Below are 20,225 nucleotides of genomic sequence, written 5' to 3' on the forward strand. Positions count from 1 at the left end.
ACCTATGGGCCACTCCGAATTTCTGTACCCAAGTTTCCGAAACTATCACAATGGTACCCCAAATACCCAGCCTGACCTAACAATTGTACCTGCCGTATTTTTAGGGGTAAAACCGTCCCTTCATATTGAGAAGCTCTACCCTTGAAGCTGTTGAAGCTCCAAAAGCCGCCCTCTATCATCTCCTCCATCACTCTCTTGGGCATTCCATGTTTCACCACCTACAAGTACAAATTAAGGGATTAGCTTGACAGAAAGAGGAAGAGGTCCTCTCATGGCTGAGACGGTGTTTGCCCGGGCATTTTTTAAAGGTGGGTTATAATGCGGTCCTCTCATGGCCAAAACCCGATATTCAAGCTAGATATATTCAGAGAAAAATTGAACGAAATGGTACTATGAAAGATGGGATTCATCGGTTGCCTTTGGATTTTATCACCAAGTGGAGAGACCTCATAGATTGATGACTTGAAAATCTCAGACCACATTTGCTTTACAGAATCAGCGACCCTAGAGACATCTATGAAAGGGTTCCACATATTTCCCCCAGGACCGGTGAGAACCCATTTAACTTTTGTTGGTGGGCTGCCATTAGTGAGCTCTGTGGGTCTATTGGTCTCCCCAGAAATATTTTTCTTCGGAGAACTAGAATGCTTCGCAGGCTGAAAAGGAACATAACTGGAAGTCAATAATGGTAATTACAAGGCAAGCTTATCATTAGAAGACTAGTTATTAGTTTATTCAACTCACTGTAGAAACAGAGAAATGTATGATTCTTGTGTTAATAAGAAACAGAGAGAAAAAACAAGAAGAAGAAGGAGGAGGAGGAAGCTGACCGGGAGTGCAAAACCAGGTGTGGTCGTCGACGAGGTTGTCATTGGGGTTCAAGAAATCAAACCACTTGGGGGCGTTGATCTGCTTGTAGGCTTTGTCCTCTACGAATGTCCATTCCAAGTTTTTCCAATAAATTTTTGCAGGTTTCATTACACTTGATTACACACACAAACACCCGACTGCCTTCTTCTTTCCGATCACCCCGCTGCCATCTCTGGCCTCCTCCAGTCAAAATTTTTACCGTTTTCTTCCTCTCTTAAAGAGAAACACACTCATATAGGTTCCGCTGTCTATCACCCACGGTATACAACGAATCGAAGAGAGAGAATCGGAGACCAAAGAGGCGATGAGAGGAGGGAGATGGGATCTGTGATTCTGCTTTGGTGGAGGAGATAGATATGGAAATGACCCGAATACCCACTAAAATTAGCACGAGGCATGATAGTTAACGCCGTCAGGAACGGCAGGTACGAAAGCTGGGTCGAGCTAACTATTTGGGGGGGGGGGTACTATTGTGATAGTTTCAGAAACTTGGGTATAGAAATTAGGCCTTAGGTCAGGTACTGTTTGTATTTTTTTCCCTATTTTTATTCCCACTCACTATTTATCCCATCAATACCCTTTTCCTTTCATCACCTTTTCTTATTTATGTTTTCACTATTAATATGAATAGTACTTTACCTTTTTGATGAAACGTGGTGGGTCCATCTTGAAATTATTTGTTTAGATAATAATTACAGTTAGACTTCATCCTCTATATTCAAAGGTAAACAGTTAAATTTTTAATATCCATAATCGCATATCTAGAACCTATTCTGTCTAGATTAGATTTACTTGCAAACTGTCAAAGATTCGGTAAAGAATTAGCAGAAGAACAAGAAAAGCTGAGAAAAGCAAAAGACTACAGGGCTAGACTCAGTAGAAGAACTCCAGATTATTGGGATAGAATATTCCTAGTACAAAAACATATTTATAGAATGACTAAATTCAGTTTGCCCCCTTCAACTTTGGGGCAAACATCAGTTTGGCCCTTGACCTTTTTTTTAATCATGATGGTCCTTGCACTTTTATTTTTCATCACGCACGTCCAAAATTTAAATTCGGATCGAAAGATGACGTCACAAGCTGAGCTGGCCCCGACATGGGGGCCCACTTTTCATATTTAGAAGGGCAAAATGGACATTTCTAAATTAATCTAATTTCTCTCTCTCTCTCTCTCTCTCTCTCTCGGGTTCACACCTCACACGCTCCCACTATCCACTGAAATTCTCCACCAAACTCCGGTCGACGGCGGCGCTTGCAGATGTTTCACCAAAGCTGGAACCGCACCGCCTGCAACGATGACATTCACTACGTCCTCTGCCGCCGGACGTCTCGACTGGAGCTTCACCAGCAGCACTTCCAAACCGAAATGGCCGGCCCCCAAATCTTCTCTCTACACCCAAAACCTCTTCTTTCTGGGCACATCCAAATCACAGGCCTCCCAAAAGAACAGACTTCCCAACAGATAACGAAACCAACAGAGCACGTCTCTGTGATTGTTTACCTGAGGATGGATCAGAGATCTGCGGCGGCTATCGGAAGGGAAGCGATCGGAGGGCAGGAATGCCCCACCTGCAGGCATAACCGCTGCTGCTAGGGCTCTCTGGCCCGTCGGCCTCCAGCTCCGATTTGGTCCTCGCCCACAGCTCCAATTTGGCCCTCGCTCGATTCCTTCACTTTGCAATCTGGTTGGGCTTCAGGTCGAAGTTTTCGTCACCGGAGCTCGACTCGGAGGTCATGGAGAAAGTAACTGAGGGTGACATTTGATAGAATTGAGTGAATATGAGAAATTAGGGCTTTAATCGGGTTTGGGGATATAGAGAGAAGGTTGTGCCTACGCCACCGATTCTGATCAAGGAGGAGGACGAGGAGTGAGACGGCGTGGTGTGGAGCATCAGATCGAAGGGAGGTGGAGGTGGAAGTGGTAGAAAGGTTTTCGTGGTCGTCGATCTAGAGAGGAAGAAGAGAGAGAGAGAGAGAGAGAGAGAGAGAGAGAGAGAGAGAGAGAGAGAGAGAGAGAGAGAGAGAGAGAGAGAGAGAGAGAGAGAGAGAGAAGAAAATAGAGAAAATTAGAGAAAAAAAAATAGAGAAAATTAGAGAAAAAAAATAGAAAAAATTAGAGAAAAAAAATTAGAATTTAGATTAATTTAGAAATGTCCATTTTGCCCTTCTAAATCTGAAAAGTGGGCCCCCATGTCGAGGCCAGCTCAGCTTGTGACGTCATCTTTCGATCCGAATTTAAATTTTGGACGTGCGTGATGAAAAATAAAAGTGCAAGGACCATCATGATTAAAAAAAAAGGTTAGGGACCAAACTGATGTTTGCCCCAAAGTTGAAGGGGGCAAACTGAATTTAGTCCTTTATAGAATTGAGAAAAATATTGAAGAATTGAAATTCATTCTTAAAGAGGAACAAAAACCTCTTGATTATTTGAGCATCGGTTAGATCCGCACATCACTGGTATCAGAGCTTGCTGAAAAACCTCAAAAGGGGAATCCGGAATCCCCAATGGGGACAATGTCTGAATTGATATTAGAGAAGTTGAATTTTCTACTAAAATCTTCTGATGAGAAACATCAGAATCTGATACAAGAAGTATCTAGATGTCGAGATCATCTAGAAAAACTACCAGATATAATCTACCAATTAAAAAAATTGGAAAACAAAATAGATTATATCAAAGAACTTCCTAAAAGGGAAGGAGAACAGCTAACAAGTGTTGGCAGAAAAATCAATTAACAGCGAGAAATGCTGGATTCTATGAAAAATATACTGAAGGATAAGAAAAAGCCTCCAGTAAAATCAAAGAATGCTAATGGATTCAAACCATTAGAAAAAACTGAGAAGAATCCTGTTCCAAACATGATTTTTCTAGAGCCTTCTACTAGTCTGACTAGTATCAAATATGAAAAGCCAAAACACTTGGTAGCAAGAGAAGTCAAGATGATGAGCATATTTGGAAAAAAGAAAGGAGTACAACTCCTAAATGCAAAAGAATTTGAATACAATGAAATTGAACAGGAGGTAAAAAACTCCGCAATTCCAAAATTAGATTTTAAACAAATTTATAAGAGAGGAAAGTTTGAACTGATGGATAGCCATCACTTCAAATTATTGGAATTTACAACTCCCTCTACTACAGGAGAAACAGATCTCTTAATGATCAGTCCTCAAGAAGTTGCCAGAGCAAAGACAAAAAATTATCAATTTATGCATATTGGAGCAATCCAAGTAGGCATAAAATTGCTTGCCCGAGAAGGCATAAACTGTTCAGTTCTATGTGTCTTACAAGACAATAGACTACATATTTTCAAGCTAGTCTGTTGGGAACACTTGAAGCATCTTTATGTAATCAAGTGGCATATTTCAACTGTTTCCCAAATTTGTCAACCAGCTTGAAAGATGCAGCTCACTGTCTAAGACTAAGAGTCAAGACAGATGGTATATCAATGAAAGAAAATATGCAAGAACTTGCAATAGTATACAAAATATACTATAAACTGATGAGTACCACAGTAGAACCAAAGACAAAGATATCAAATATCCCAGGTCTTCCTACTGGATTCCTCACCAGTTAGAAGAATCATTCACAACAAATTCACAAGGTTACTGGGAATTAAGTAACTTTTTCAACAGAATGGAAATTATCTGGTCTAAAGAAACCACCAGAAAATGCCAAAGCGGCAATATATGAAAGCAGAAAGACTGGAGATATTAGTCTAAAATTTGACGATCACAGAAAAAGTGACGTATGTCCTGAAAATGTCAGGATAAACAAAAATCATCTCAGAAGATTCTACAGCACTAGAGAAGCTAGTGTTAGTGGTACCAAATTCACTGTTGAAGAACCAACAGATCCTATTACTGAAGAAGAATTAGAGGCTGATCTAAATAGACCAGTAAATATGCTTACAACAAAAAAGCTCTATGAACTCTATGAGGAAGCAGAATCTTGCGAAAATACTGAATGATTAGAACAACTAATCGAAGAAATGAAAATTTTCAAAACAGGAAAGGTAAGAAAAATCCTTCCTTATCAAGATATAGAAATGGAAGACGGAGAAAGCTCCAATTCCAAAACTTTCATCATTAGAGAAAAGGGAAAACTGAAACTCTCTGTGCAGAAAGCTCCTACAGGCAGAAAAGAAGAAAAAAATTCTCAAAGATTTGTCCCGGAAGACAATATGCCTAGGGTGCCAATCACAAATTATGGTATATGGCTAAATCTAGACAAGGCTCTAGATAAAAGAAAAGCTATTGACCAATGGGTAGATGGCCTCATGATGGCTTCTGCTCTTATCCTTAGAAAATTTGAAGCACCAGATCTTCAGGTGTACTATGAAACTACTCTCACCGAAGTAGCCAAAAAGTACTATCTGTCTTTTAAAGAGACTGCCATAGGAAGAGACTGGATAGAAGAAATAAAAAATTCAAAATCTCCGTATGATTTTGCAGTACCCCTGTACGATCAATTCTATGGAGATCTATCAAATTTGAGTGAAAAGGCTAAAGAAACGGCCAAATCAAATATCTATGCTCTCAAAATTTGTGACATGAGATATTTTGAAGAATACTTGAATGAGTTTCAAGAATACTACTGTACAATAGGTGAACTAGAGAATACTGATCTAGTAAACTTATTACATAGAAAACTCCCTGAACTATGGAGAACAGTTGTGAGAGAAAGCATAGCTAAAAAACCAATTGAAAGATTTTCAGTTGGAGGAATTGCCGACAGAATCAGGCAATTACTAAAAGAGCAATGCGAGGCAAATCTCAGAGCCAAAATGGCCAAGAAACAGCTCAAAGGAGTAGAAAACTTCTGTTACGGAATACTGGACATGCCAACCAACTGGGGATATCATGAATCCAAGTTTCGTAAGAAAAAAGAAAAGCATTACTCAAAACGGTTCAGAAAAAATGAACACAAAAAAGATTGGAAGTTTAAGAAAAGCTCCAATAAACAAGATGGAGATCCAAAAAAGAAATTCTTCAAGAAAAAGAAGAATAATCATCAAAATAACCATCAGAATAAACAACCAGGCAAGAAAGCCTGCAGATGTTGGTTATGCAAAGCTGAAGGGCACTATGCCAATGAATGCCCCGAAAAGGGTAAAAGATCTACTAAAGCTCTGTTCGAAGAGTATGAGCCCATAGTAGAAACAGCAAATATGAAGGGCTACGAAATAGCCTATTCTGATGAAGAAGATGACAGGTCAGTTTACTCTGTCTGGTCTGAAGAAAAAGAATCATCTGACTATGAAACAGATTCTGAAGTAGAATACTTGGAATCTAGACAGATGAATGTTCTAAAAGTCAAAAACTAGGAAGAAAGTAAGACAGAAGCAATAATGTCTTCTTATCAGGTGAACCTTGGTACATTCGTTTGTGACTAATGCCTATGTCATGAAAAGAATGGCCTTCCTATGTTTTGCGAAGAGTCAAAAAAGACTTATCACAAATAATGTTTCATAGCTGAAGCAAGAAGGAAAACCAAGAATGGCCTTATCAGCCAATTGGTAGAACAAGAATATGAAGAATATTTCAGTGAACAAAAAGAGAAAGAAGTAGAAACTTTGTTCCAAGAAATTGTTGAATCTTCCTCAAAAATAAAGGAAGAAAAAATCATTGAAGAAAAGATCGATGAAAATATAGAACTGGTTGAACCACTAGAAAACAATCCAGAAGAATGCAAACCATTCATCCCACAAGAACAAGCTCAAGAAAATGAGCTTCAACAATCGAAAATCATCTCTACTAGTAGATACAGCAACTACATAGAGATTGGATTAAAATTCCCTGATCACAAGAAATATCATCTACATGCATTTGTAGATAATGGATCAGGATTCACAGTTGCAAAGAGATTTGCAATTCCAGAAGAACTCTAGAAAGAAGATAATAAAAGAATAGCTACTGGTGTCCAGTTTGATGGAAGCCATTCAACCATGAAAAAGGTAGCTAGAGATGTTCATATCACCATTGGTGGAGGAACATTTATCATCAATACTCTTTGGCAATCTGAAGGCCAAGGATTAGATTTATTGTTGGGAAATGATTTCCTTCTCCAACAGAGATTTGTTCAAGATGAAGAAGCAATGGGCTTCAGAAAATGAGATAGAATGTTTTGGGCAGACAAACTTACACAAGCAAAAAGTGTAGTAGGTCCAAACTTTACTACTCAATATCAAAGATCGCAACAAAATAGTGGTGATCCTAAGCCCTACAAGCCCAGATTTGAACCTGTGCTACAAATAAAACAACAAGAAGAATTACTTGTTGAAGAATCTTCTTCTTCTGAAGAAGAAACTAGTGAAGATGAAGAAGCTAGTTTCATCCATGAACATAACCTCAAACACTTTCAGAATAAGCTTGAGTCTCAGAAAATTCATACTCTTGATAAAATCAAGAAAATGCTCGAACAAAATATAGATATCGATCCTCAGAAATTTTGGGAAAAAGACCCAGTGGTCTGTGAATTAAGATTACATGATATGAATGTTATATGCCATGTCAAAGCCATTGCTCAATATAAAGAGGAACATAAAAAAGAATTCAGAAAAGATATTGAAGATCTCCTGAACAAGAGATTAATTCTACCATCCACTAGCCCTCATCATGCTCCAACATTCTACGTGAGAAATCATGTAGAAAATGTTAGAGAAAAAACTAGAATGGTAATTGACTACATAGATGTCAATAAGAAGACAGTTAAAGACGGCTATCAAATTGCTCAAGTACGAGTACTGATCAACCAGCTCAGAGGAGCTAAAGTCTTTTCAAAATTCGATGCAAAGTCGGGTTTTTGGCAAGTCAAGATGTGACAGGACCCACCCCCGAATTTCATCCTGAAATCCGAAGTGGCCCTGCGGGGTCCACCTTAGAAGAAATTCTTCCAAAAATTTGGCAGAACTTCCCCTAAAATGGACTACCCAAAACCTGTAGAAAGGAAATTTACACTTCTAAATCACTCATCCTTATTCTCCTGGAGCCACCCTGCTCCCCAAATCACAATATCGTCCAATTCACATAACACCAAAACGCAACTTGAATAACATTAATCCCACAGGTAATCAGAGCAATTCTAATAGAAAGGTAAACAAGAAAAACCTAATTCAAGGGCAAACGCGGAAGCCATGCTGTTGACTATGCCTCAATTCTATGTACGCCCGACCTCAACTAATTTCGCCTGCAAACTGGGCATTTGAAACCGAAGGGCCCAGGGGAAAGTATAAAAAAAAACATGTTAGTGTGAGTGGACAAAAATAAATAATTAAGATGATTTAAATGAAGCAAACTTGAATACTCTCCCACTTATTTAAATTTATAAAACCTCGATGCATGCAACGTTTATAAAACATATTTCTTTAAACTCAAAATCTCGTGAAAACATACCAGCCCCGCTGGTTAAGAGATATCGGACTAGGCCCCGCTAGTCAAGTAATAATAGGATATGGGGAAGAGATATCACCATACGGGTAAAGGAGCCCCTTAGGCTCTACCTACCCTCGACTGCCACCCACACATAGATTGTGTGAGGAAGAGAACTAATAACCTCGACTACCACTCACGTGAGGAGGAGAATAAATCACCTCGACTGCCACTCACAAACACAAAGTAAGTGAGGAGGAGACCTAATCGAATGACCCGAGTATGGTGAGGAAAAACAATCGAAAACCAGTAAATCAGTAAGGTTTCCCCAACCTCGCAACAAAACACGAGTATGAATCCCATCCATACTCGGAAAATCTCAAGAAAATATATTCTCCAATGACGTGGCCCCGCACGCCAAAATATTCTAGAATTCATAAACCATTAGGCGAGAAATAATCGATAAAATAAATCAATCGAAAATCCCATTTTCGAAAAATATTCCAAAAAATCTCAATATCGACGAATAAAGTATATTAATAAATTCCGGAAATCACCTCGGAAAGTAATTCGTCGAAAATCACTTAAATCATGATTTCAAATAAAAGCCATATATCGGAGATACTTATCAAAGGCTCAAAATCCATTCCCGAATCATAATTGAAAATAAATTATAATTAATCTCCGAAAATTTAATCATATTCCGAAAACAAATCATAAAATCCAAATCTGAGCATAATAGATTCGTATATGAAATTCATATGGAAAAACAATGCCAAAATTATAATCCAAGGCAAAATATTATGCTCGATAATAAAATGATAAATAAATTATTATTTCGGGAAACATAAATGCATGCATCATTCTTTAAAAATAAAAGTCCACTCACTGTACTATTCAGGCGATCACGCATACGAATTCCTTCGTCGAGCAATAACTCGGTACGTCGCCCTGTACACAATTATTTTCCGTGAATAACTATTCAACAATTAAATACGATTCCCAAAATCAAATCCTCATAAATCATCTCTCCATTTCTTCTCGGATTCAACCCAAATTTTACCTCTAATATCAATTCGTTATCTTAAGGGTTCCAAGTCAGAACCGAGAGATATCCGACGGTCGGATTCTCGTAAATCGATAATCGAAATCCTAAATTTTCAGAAATTCATAATCGATTAAAAACTTCTCCAATTCCAACCAAATTCACATATTCAATCTCTACAAAATTATAGGATTTAACTAGCTAAAAAAAATAGAATTTAAATTCTGTTTTAAACGCCAACACTGTTCACGCGCGCGGTCAACTCCTCCGATGGTCACCAAATTTTGGCAGCAGCTTCATCTCAACCCCCCTAGCATTTTTCTCAACTACACCAAGTTCAGAAAACAACTAGAGCTGCCTCAACAATTAAGAAAACAGTAAACCCCAATTTGTGAATAGTGGCCGGATTTCAATCTCAAAAATCCTCCAATAAATCTATGCAATATTATACTTAAAAGAAAACCCATGAGGTAAGGAAGAGATTGATACCATTTTTGCTGCCGGAAATTGCCGGAATCGGCACCGGAAGATCTCTCTCTCTCTCTCTCTCTCTCTCTCTCTCTCTCTCTCTCTCTCTCTCTCTCTCTCTCTCTCTCTCTCTCTCTCTCTCTCTCTCTCTCTCTCTCTCTCTCTCTCTCTCTCTCTCTCTCTCTCTCTCTCTCTCTCTCTCTCTCTCTCTCTCTCTCTCTCTCTCTCTTTTTCTTTCTGGTTTCTGTCGTAAGGGATGGGGAGAATGGCTGGAAATGGGGCTGATCAGCCCCTTATAATTAAGGTGTGATGAAATGACCAAAATACCTCTCACACGAAAATACCCATAACTTTGGCATACGAACTCCGATTTTTACGCACCACATATGCACGCGCTCCGTTTAATGTCCTCTACGATTTTCATGAAGAAAGTTTCCTCAAATTCTGACCCGAAGAAAAAGTCATCTTTTAGGACCACTAAAAGTATCAAAACGACAGTAAAAGTGAAAGTAAGGATCGTTTACCGTCCAAATGACTAATAAATCGGTAAATTCAGGTTCGGGACGTTATAAGATGCATCCAGATAGTGTTCCCCTCACTGCATTCGGAACACCACAAGGTCATTACGAATAGTTAGTAATGCCCTTTGGCCTAAAACAAGCCCCTTCAATCTTCAAAAGAAAGATGGATGACATCTTCAAACATGTTGCTGAATTCTGTGTCGTCTATATTGATGACATCCTGGTCTTCTCCAAAAACAGAGAAGAACACATGAAACACCTCTTTGAGGTTGTAAAGCTGATAGTTCAGCATGGAATCATCCTAGGAGAAAAGAAAATCTTCTTTATCCTAGATGAAGTTGATTTCCTTGGAATAAACATCAAGAATGGAGTGATAAAACTCCAACCCCACATCCTTGAGAAAATCTGGAAATTCCCAGACAGAATTCCTGATGCTAAGAGTCTAGAAAGATTCTTAGGAGTCATTAATTATGGGAGAGATTTCATTCCCAAAATCTCAGGACTAACAGCAATGTGATCTCCTAAAACAAGTTCAAAAAGAAAATGGAACTTTACAGAAGATGATGAAAAAATTGTGAAGCAGGTAAAAGCTCTCTGCAAAAATCTCACTCCTCTCCAACAACCAGAGGAAAATGATGAAATCATTCTCCAAACAGATGCTAGTGATAATTACTGGTCCGGTGTTGTTCTGGCAAAAACGCCTGGAACTAACATTGAAAAGATCTGCAAATTTTGTAGTGGCAAGTTCAGCCCTGCAGAACAAAATTATCCAACAGGGGAAAAAGAAATTTTAGCTGTCAAGAAAACAATTTTAAATTCTCCAGCTTTTCTTGGAAAACCCTTTACTGTACGCACCAATTGTGCTAGGGTAAAGAATTTTAAAAATTTTAAATTTGATAAAGCTGCTGACAGAGGAAGATTAGCAAATTGGCAATTATTTCTTAACCAATATGATTATAATGTTGAATTAATTGCAGGAAACAAGAACTATCTTCCAGATGCCTTAACTAGAGGAATGACAATGTTCAGCCGAAGAAATGACGACGAAGGTTGCAATCCCAGAAACAGAAGAACTGGGAAAGAACCTGAAAATACTGAGGAATCAAAAGAAAAAATCCTCAAAAGATTCTTACTAAGTCCAAAAGGACTAGCCACAACTGATCAATCGTAGAGTAAATGATTGGCTAGCCCGTCTCAAACGGCAGACGGTAAAGGCTCATCAAGACCATTGAAGGTTGTTGCTTTGCCAAAAAGCAAACCAACTCTATCTGGAGTAATAAATGTTTTAAATTATGAATTGAAAACCTTTGAAGAACCTGTGTTCAGAACTGGCAGGAGATTAGCATATCACCAGAAAGCTATTCTAGATAACCTTTTATATGCTTTTCAAGAAAGAAACAGTGGTCTCATGTTCCCAACTTTGTTTGCTTAGCTGAAGAACTCCATGAAAATGCCAGACCACAGTTCGAAGAAGTTTATGAAAATACACAGCAGAATGCTGTCCAGAATGAGAAAATCTAGTATCTTGAAGATCCTGAGAGTGCTAAAATTCCTGTTTTAGTACTAAAAGAATCCGAATGGTTTGACTTTCATAATCTTATTGGAAGTAAGAATTCTGACTCATGTCTGCCTCCAACTCTCTTCACTGTCCCTGGACCTTATGTTGGAAGATATGTGGTCAATGTTCAGAGTAAACATCCTCAAGAACACAAGCTTTGGCTTGTTGAAAATGGTTTTATCCACAATCTCTGGACCAAAACAAATGATGATCTCAAGGGACTGCCACCCCTCATAGTCAACACAGTCAAGAACGTCAGAAAAAATGACTGCATCCTCAGATTAAAGTTTAGATCTACTCCACCAGAGTGAATTCAGAAGAACAATGGGGAGGTTGATTATATTTCTCCATACCATTATGTGAGAATCATTCAAGGGAAGTATCTTCACCCTGCATGTGTTGGATACAATGGCCAACCAAATTCCTTGGATGAAGGCCATGTCATTAGAATATATCAAAAAGATCATCGAAGAAGATGTAGAAAATACATTCCTGGCAGCAAGAGAAAAAATTATTGTTACTGCATACGATCATCCTGAGGTTATTAGCCGTGACCTTTTCCTATCTCTTAAGAGAAAAGAGATAGACTCCACGTTAGCTTGTTTTCAGTGGATCGAAAAAATTGAAAACGACAACCACTATAAGATGTACGAAGATATAGACGTGGAAGAAAACAGAACTAAAGCTAGGATGGAAAACAGCTCTTTTTTGCTATGCCACAATTCTGAACCAGATGAAAACATGTGAAGCAGCAGGTGTAAAACCACACCGAAAGCAACTTTGGCTTTTTCTAAAGATGCTTTTTGCTTTTCAAAAAGAAGAAGGTGGAAAAACATTTCACCTAAAGGAATTTACTTTTCTTCAATCGACCTCAATCTCCGGAGCACTCAAGAAAGCAGAAAATAATGGAGCTGTCCTGTACATTTTTATGTTTTGAATTCCAGTTTGAGTTCCGCTTCTTATAAAAGGAGCCTTAAGTTCAGTGTGTAAGGCATCAGAAAATTGAGCAGAATCATTTTCTCTCAAGAAGTAAGAAAGCCATAGTAGCAGTGTGCTCTTTCCTTCCTGTTTAGTGTGGAGTAGTGTGCTTTCATTCTCAAGTAAGTATCTGTAATCATTCTCATGGATAGCTAAACAACTTTTTAGCTGTTTACCTAAGAATGAGGCTCTGAATTTCTAGCTTGTAGTTATGTTTGAATAAATAAATTCAGATTTCTCATCCACCTCGTCAGTTTTTCAAACTTTTCATGTTATTTTGTTATTATTGTTTAAGCCTAATTCATGTACTACCTCTAAGTCTAGATTTTATGTTTCTAAGAAAGATTTGCCTCAGCTTATGATAGAAACTAGCAGCAGTGATTCCGCCTGTTAAAGTAACCGTTAGGTGAAAAACTTGGGCATGTTGAAGGTTAGTTTTGTTTTTCTCAAAATATTGAACAAGTTTTTCTAAGAAAAAGTAGATTTTGGACCTAAAAGTCAGCATATGATACATTAGACACTACTTTAGAAATGACTACCCTTATGAGTCTTTTCCTTTAAGATTTGTGTAAATGGGCACAATACAAACTTGTTGGTACAAATTGGCAAAATACTAAAGATTTCTGAGTATACGGGAAATAACCCTATTTTCCCTACTCAAAATTTATTTTGTTGGGTGTGTTTAGATATTTACCTGTACAAATAGTTAAGAGAAGGTCTTACGTACGGCACCCGCACCACGTGGCAGTGGGGCGGGCCAATCATACCCCAAGTAGGGGGGTATTTTAGGTATTGCATATTAAAAATCAGGGGCAGTTTCGGAAAAGAGAGAAAAGTTTGATAATTTTGATTGGAGGGCCGCACGGCCGCACCACGTGGCAGCCCCTACCCAACACTTTTTCAATAGTTAAATAGTTAACTTGAGCTCTCCTCCTCTCGGCCTCCAAAAAAATTCTGTTCTTCTTCTTCTTCTTCTTCTCCGTGTGAGCGATTAGAGTTAATTTTGTTACCGGGAAGAGATCTGTGAGCAGTAAAATGGAAGAAAGTAACTATTTTGAACAATTCATTTGCAGAAAAATGGCTTCTTAGTTGTTTTGGTTTAATTGTTGTGATTTGAGTCTGTGTTTTGGTGGTTTGGTAGGGATGAAGAGAATGAAGAGAATAACAGACGAAGCGTTCGCTTCTTTTCAATCATTGCCGCTTGCTTCTTCGCGCGGTGACTCGTGAGTCTCAATCTCTCTCTCTCTCTCTCTCTTTTTGTGCTCTATTGCATGATTTTTGAAGTGTTGAATTGTTTGGGTTCATGCTTGGTTTTGTGGTTTGATGACGTTGATCATTAGCTTATTTTGGTCAGAGAGAGAGTGTTAATGTTCCTGTACCGAAGAAAAAGAGAGTTAATCTTCCATCGGTTTTATCCTTTTTCTTCTCAGAGTTCATTATGTTTGTGTTGTTGTAGGCGATTAGCCTTGAGCAAATAATTATCAAGAGCATGTTGGTAGCATATGCACTATAGGAAGAAGTTCTATGTACAGATATAACTGCATTGACATTTTTGATGTGCCATGTATTTCGGCGATTATGTTGTTGCTAGCGTTGGAGTAGGTGCCTCACAGAAATTGCCGATGAATGATGCTCTTACATACATCAAAGAAGTGGAGGACGCATTTCAAGACCAAAGAGAAAAGTATAATATGTTTCTTGAGATCTTGAAGGATTTCCCCTTCAAGCCTCAAAGGTAACACTATACCGGTAATTTGTTCCGTTTGTAATAGATAGCTTGGTGATTTAGCTGCTGATGGATTTTTTTGCTAATATTACTGTCTCTTTCAGAACTGACATGGTAGGTGTCATTGCAAGAGTAAGGGAATTGTTTAAAGGGCATACCAAGTTACTTTTGGGGTTTAATACCTTCTTGCCAAAGGGTTTTGAGATAACTCTTGAGGAAGTGGAACCAATAAAGACAGCTTCACAGAAATTGTCGATGAATGATGCTCGTACATACATCAAAGAAGTGGAGGACACGTTCCAAAACCAAAGAGAGAAGTATAATATGTTTCTTGAGGTCTTGAAGGATTTCCTCTTGAAGCCTCAAAGGTAACACTATACCCGTAACTTGTTCCGTTGTAATAGATAGCTTGGTGATTTAGCTGCTGATGGATTTTTGCTAATATTACCGTCTCTTTCAGAAATGACTTGGTAGGTGTCATTGCAAGAGTAAGGGAATTGTTTAAAGGGCATACCAAGTTACTTTTGGGGTTTAATACCTTCTTGCCAAAGGGTTTTGAGATAACTCTTGAGGAAGTGGAACCAATAAAGACAGCTTCACAGAAATTGTCGATGAATGATGCTCGTACATACATCAAAGAAGTGGAGGACACGTTTCAAGACCAAAGAGAAAAGTATAATATGTTTCTTGAGGTCTTGAAGGATTTCCTTTTGAAGCCTGAAAGGTAACACCATACCCGTAATTTGTTCCGTTGTAATAGATAGCTTGGTGATTTAGCTGCTGATGGAGTTTTGCTAATATTACCGTCTCTTTCAGAAATGACATGGTAGGTGTCATTGCAAGAGTAATGGAATTGTTTAAAGGGCATACCAAGTTACTTTTGGGGTTTAATACCTTCTTGCCAAAGGGTTTGGAGATAATTGTTCGGAAAGTGGAACCAATAAGGACAGTTAAGTCCGGACAAGCTATCAGTTTTTTAAACAAGATGAAGGTGAATATATAGTATGGTGTTTCTCTCTTTCCCTAAATCACCTACTAAGATTTATTACTTACTGTTTGATTGAGGGATATCTGTCCTGCAGAAACGTTTCCAAAATGATGAGCGGGTATACAAGTCATTCGTCAACATAGTGAATATGTATGTAAAGGAGCACAAGGACGTAAATGAGGTTTACCAGGAGGTAAAATTTGATTGTTTAATGGTGCTGAGTCATTGCCCTATTCTTTTTGACGCGTGGAAATATTCCTCCCCATGTTCTTAGTAGTTTATGTGAACTTTCAGGTTGCTTCTCTATTTGATGACCAACCAGATTTGCTGGATGAGTTCACTGGATTTTTACCACCAGATATGTCAGCAACAACTTCAACTAATCAGGGGCAATATGGTTGCATTGCATATCTCTGTTTTAATAAGCAGAGCTCTGCTATACCCACTCCAATGCCTATTGGCACGGTAATTACATTGTACTTTATCTTATTTTCTGTTTCTGTTTTACTTAGTCATTTTTAATGGTAGTCATTTTTAATGGTTTGCTGGCTTCTTTTTACAGCAACATAGGCTGGATAAGATTACTTCTCATGGTGATCATGATATTAGTGTTGATCGTCCTGAGCTGGATGATGACAACGGAATGATGAAAGTACTGAAGGAGCAGAGAAAGCGTTTTTCTGAGATGGAGAATAGGGATAGGAGAAATCATGACCATGAAGATAGAGAACTGGAGACTGATAACAACAGAGACTACAACTTGCAGCGTTTTCCAGAGAAAATAAAATCTTCCAGGAATGTTGAAGGTTTTGGATTGAATGCTAACTTTACTCCTAATGATGACAAAGACACCTTGAAGAGTGAGTGAGTAGGTCATGCTACACAAATGTTTGCATTCAGTAATTGACAAACATTTTCTAAAATTTGTTGCATTTTTTGTTTGTTAGTTGTTGACATATTATAGGTTAGACGAGGTGTGTTCTTGATGATTATTGTACGATGAATGTCTACAAAAGTTCAAAAACAAAATGCACGTTATTTGTTTTTTTTTGGGTGCAAGAAAAATTCCGCTGGGAAAAAGATGCCTAAAATGTGGAACTGATGCTTGGTCTGAAAGTTCTTCAATAGGATTGTCTGCTTGTTTGAATATTTGTTCATAAACCAGGACAAGCTTTTATTTTCCCGTTTTGTGTTGGTAAGAGCAGAAATTTTTCAAATGGCAAGTTGATGTTCCTTGTTTGCTTACTTTTATTAAATCTCAGTGCACCATCAGGTGGCGGTTTTTAAAAGTTCTAACAATTTTAGCATCTTTTCATAAAGAAACTGTGCTTATGGTGGTCTCTTGTTTTATGTCAGGCAAGTACAGCCAGGAATTCGGTTTCTGTGAGAAAGTTAATGAGCGTTTGTGCAGCCAAGATGACTACCAGGAATTTTTGAAGTGCCTCCGCAGTTATAGCAATGGGATTATTACAAGGAATGATTTACAAAATTTGGTATGTGCTACTATGCTATACCCAATAGCTTGATGCTTCTAAAGTCACACATCATCTGCTTACACTTTGATCACACTATCCCTGATCTATTTTGATACAGCACTGTCTTTTAGCCAAAGAAAATATTATCCGTGATGATATATTGCTTCGATTTTAAGTTGTTGTTGTTGTTGTTGCTGGCATTTTTTTTTTTTTGGTGGGGTAAACCCCTGCTCATCTCAGGTGACTGATTTATTGGGAAAATATCCAGATCTTATGGAGGAATTTAATGATTCCTTGGAGCGCTGTGAGAATATTGGTAACTTTCAAAATACCATTACATAGAAGTGGTTTTCTATGTAATGGCATTTTCTAAATGGCATATATGAGTTGCCATGTGATTTATTAGGACGTTCTGTTTCTTCGGTAATCTGAGAACCTTAATGGCTAAAATGTTCATTGCAGAATCTCTGAGTAGTGATGGTCATGTATTGCGATCAGTGAAGGACAAAGAGCCAAAGCGTAAAATGGAGGGAGTGAAAGAAAAGGAAAGATACAGGGGGAAGTATTGGACAAAATCTATTCAAGAGCTTGACCTCTCTAACTGTGAACGTAGTACTCCAAGCTATCGCCTTCTTCCGGAAGATGTATGACTTAGTTGTATTTTCATATAGGATTATATATCAAATCTTTGGTGGGCAACTCATTGGTGCTTGTCATTTTGCAGTATCCAATACCCTCAGCAAGCCTGAGATCAGAACTTGCTGCTCAGGTTTTGAATGACCATTGGGTATCTGTGAAATCAGGTCTTCCAGAAGATGTATGACTTGGTTATATTTCATATAGGATTATATATCATATCTTTGGTGGGCAACTCATTGGTGCTTGTCACTTTGCAGTATCCAATACCTTCAGAAAGCCAGAGATCAGAAGTTGCTGCTCAGGTCTTGAATGACCATTGGGTATCTGTGACTTCAAGAAGTGAAGATAACTCTGTTAAACATAAGCGCAGAAATCAGTATGAAGAAAGTCTTTGCCGTTGTGAAGATGATAGGTAATTTTGGTATATGTCTGTTTTTGTTAAAATTTTTGGATTTCACAATATACGGTGATAAAGTACAAGTGAATTTGTAACCTTTCATGCTCAACCTTTTAGTATATATATTTTCACGATGATGAGCTTGCATACAATTTCTATTACACATTGATGTAAATCTGTTTTGATTTTGTAATATATATTTTTTATAGCTCATTTTATGTATCGCCAACTTGATAATGGTGGCATGTTCTCTCTCGTATGGAAACTCATCTTGGATTTGATGTTTGGAAATTTTAGGTTTGAGCTAGATATGCTGTTGGAGTCAATGAGCTCAACTTCTAAGCGAGCAGAGGAACTGTCGAACAGCATGAATGAAAATAAACTCAGTATGGAAACTCAAATTCATATTGAAGACCACTTTACTGGTTTGTGTCTCTAAGCTGTTCTATAATTCCTTAAATGTTGAGCGCATATAATTTTGGTATTCATGGGCGCTGGTTTTTATTTTATTTTATACTCTATTGTAGCTCAAAACTTGAGGTGCATTGAACGTTTATATGGTGACCATGGTCTTAATGTGGTGGACATACTGCGGAAAAGTCCAACGACCGCTCTGCCTGTCATATTAACCCGCCTGAAACAGAAACAAGAGGAATGGACAAGGTGTAGAGCGGATTTCAACAAGGTTTGGGCTGATATATATGCTAAGAACCATGACAAATCACTTGATCACTGTGCTTGATTCTCTTAGGTTCAGGCCTTATTGCTTGTAAAAAACGTTTTGGCCGAGATAGCCAAGGGACTAGGAACAAACGGGGTCATTTTTGATGAGTGACTTGCGCGGGGTGCCAGCACATGGCCGAGAGGCCAAGTGTGCAATTGTAGATGTAGTGTGCGAGCGCGAGCGATTGAAAGCCGAGGAAGGAACAAATCCTGGCTAAGGGTTTGATGCCTTGGGGACAATGACTTTTGGGTTATTCAATGGATGGGTCACGAATGGTGATTGGTAACTGAACAATTATGTCAAACTACTCCTTGTGCAAACGAGTAAAATGTAGAGCTAAAAGGTAAGACAGTAAGCTAAGACCAAGGTTGGGAAAGTAAAGAGCAATAAGGTAACTGAGCGATAACGTAAAGAGCATAAAATAAATGGCATTAAAGATTTAAAGTAAACAACTGGAATATAAAACTATCAACTATCACCAAAAGTAGCAATGAAAATAATTGAAATCGTACTAGGTTACAAGGGAAACAAAGTAAATTGGCTTGAAATTAGTAGAGCAAACAACTAAGGAACAACATTGAAACTAATCTGGAGCTAAGAAAATAATGGAGTTTTGATTGGGGTTGTGTGCGTCCCCTCTTATTTTTATGTCAATGCTTCTTTATATGGAGGTTAAATTGCTGGACGAGCAAACTGAGATGAAGTCTTTCTCTTTTTGAACTAAAAAACTCTCTGTATTTATCCAAGTAGGCTACGACTTCTTTAACTGACTTAATTAGGCCGTCTCTAATAAGAGGGCCATATTGAGTTGCTAAACTATGGGCTCCAATAACAAAAAGTCCAAAGGGCTGTCTAAAGGAAGGTGGTCTAAAAATATCCATATCAGCGGTCTTTTGACTTTTGTGAGACCCACAGAAAACCAACATCAATTATGTCAATTATGCTTGGCTTCTGATGCAATGCATGGATTGCATGTATTTAAAAACAAATCCTAAGAGCTCATAATAAATAACCGTTGTAATCCAACGGTATATAATCAAGAGCTTAATTAACACATGCATGGGGCTGACTAGTCTTTTTTTTTTTTAATCTTTTTATATGTATTCCTAACGTTAAGTATTACCAAGAAAAAAGACGATAATTTTTTCCCCATTTTACCTATATATACACATTCTATCTTCCTAATTTCTCACACTTTCTACCTTCTCTTTTAACATTTCTACTTATTTGAAGCATGTCTACTCCTTTTCTCAAAGGTGTGAATTGTACAAGAAAAGAATATGAAGCTCTTTGTGTTGCATATATGAAAGTCTCTGAAAATTCTACGAAGGGATTAGGCAAAAAGGGAAACGACATTTGGAAATAAGTGGAGCAAAAATTAATTGATGGCTTCAATGTCAATCCTCCAAATACAAGATCGGATGAAAGTTATCAATGACATAAATACCTTATCCAAGTATACCCC

General features: G+C 38.0%; 1 protein-coding gene and 1 long non-coding RNA gene across 5 annotated transcripts; one reads left to right on the forward strand and one right to left on the reverse strand.

Annotated features, from left to right (window-relative positions):
* Positions 1-7,370: 7,370 nt before the first annotated feature.
* On the reverse strand, positions 7,371-10,157 carry LOC133736368 (uncharacterized). The gene is made up of 4 exons (XR_009859522.1): positions 9,776-10,157; positions 9,131-9,192; positions 7,981-8,066; positions 7,371-7,501 (listed from the first exon to the last, which is right to left on the reverse strand). It is a non-coding gene; the product is annotated as an uncharacterized LOC133736368 (long non-coding RNA).
* A 3,574-nt stretch (positions 10,158-13,731) lies between these two features.
* LOC133739704 (paired amphipathic helix protein Sin3-like 2) lies at positions 13,732-19,115 on the forward strand. 4 transcript variants are annotated; one of them, XM_062167493.1, is made up of 16 exons: positions 13,732-13,856; positions 13,953-14,034; positions 14,403-14,546; positions 14,642-14,905; positions 14,998-15,261; positions 15,354-15,528; positions 15,620-15,718; positions 15,820-15,990; positions 16,088-16,385; positions 16,882-17,018; positions 17,241-17,316; positions 17,463-17,644; positions 17,725-17,817; positions 17,897-18,051; positions 18,334-18,461; positions 18,564-19,115. In XM_062167493.1, exons 1-16 carry the CDS (start codon positions 13,847-13,849, stop codon positions 18,776-18,778), a joined length of 2,493 nt encoding a protein of 830 aa, XP_062023477.1. In that variant the 5' UTR covers positions 13,732-13,846; the 3' UTR covers positions 18,779-19,115. The 4 variants fall into 4 exon arrangements, 3 of the variants coding, with proteins under 3 accessions (XP_062023477.1, XP_062023479.1, XP_062023478.1); XM_062167494.1 differs by having other exon boundaries at positions 13,798-13,856; positions 14,268-14,546; XR_009860761.1 differs by lacking the exon at positions 18,564-19,115 and having other exon boundaries at positions 17,725-17,803.
* The last annotated feature ends 1,110 nt before the right edge of the window (positions 19,116-20,225 follow it).

Source organism: Rosa rugosa, chromosome 3, assembly GCF_958449725.1.
Source record: "Rosa rugosa chromosome 3, drRosRugo1.1, whole genome shotgun sequence".
Lineage (NCBI taxonomy): Eukaryota > Viridiplantae > Streptophyta > Magnoliopsida > Rosales > Rosaceae > Rosa > Rosa rugosa.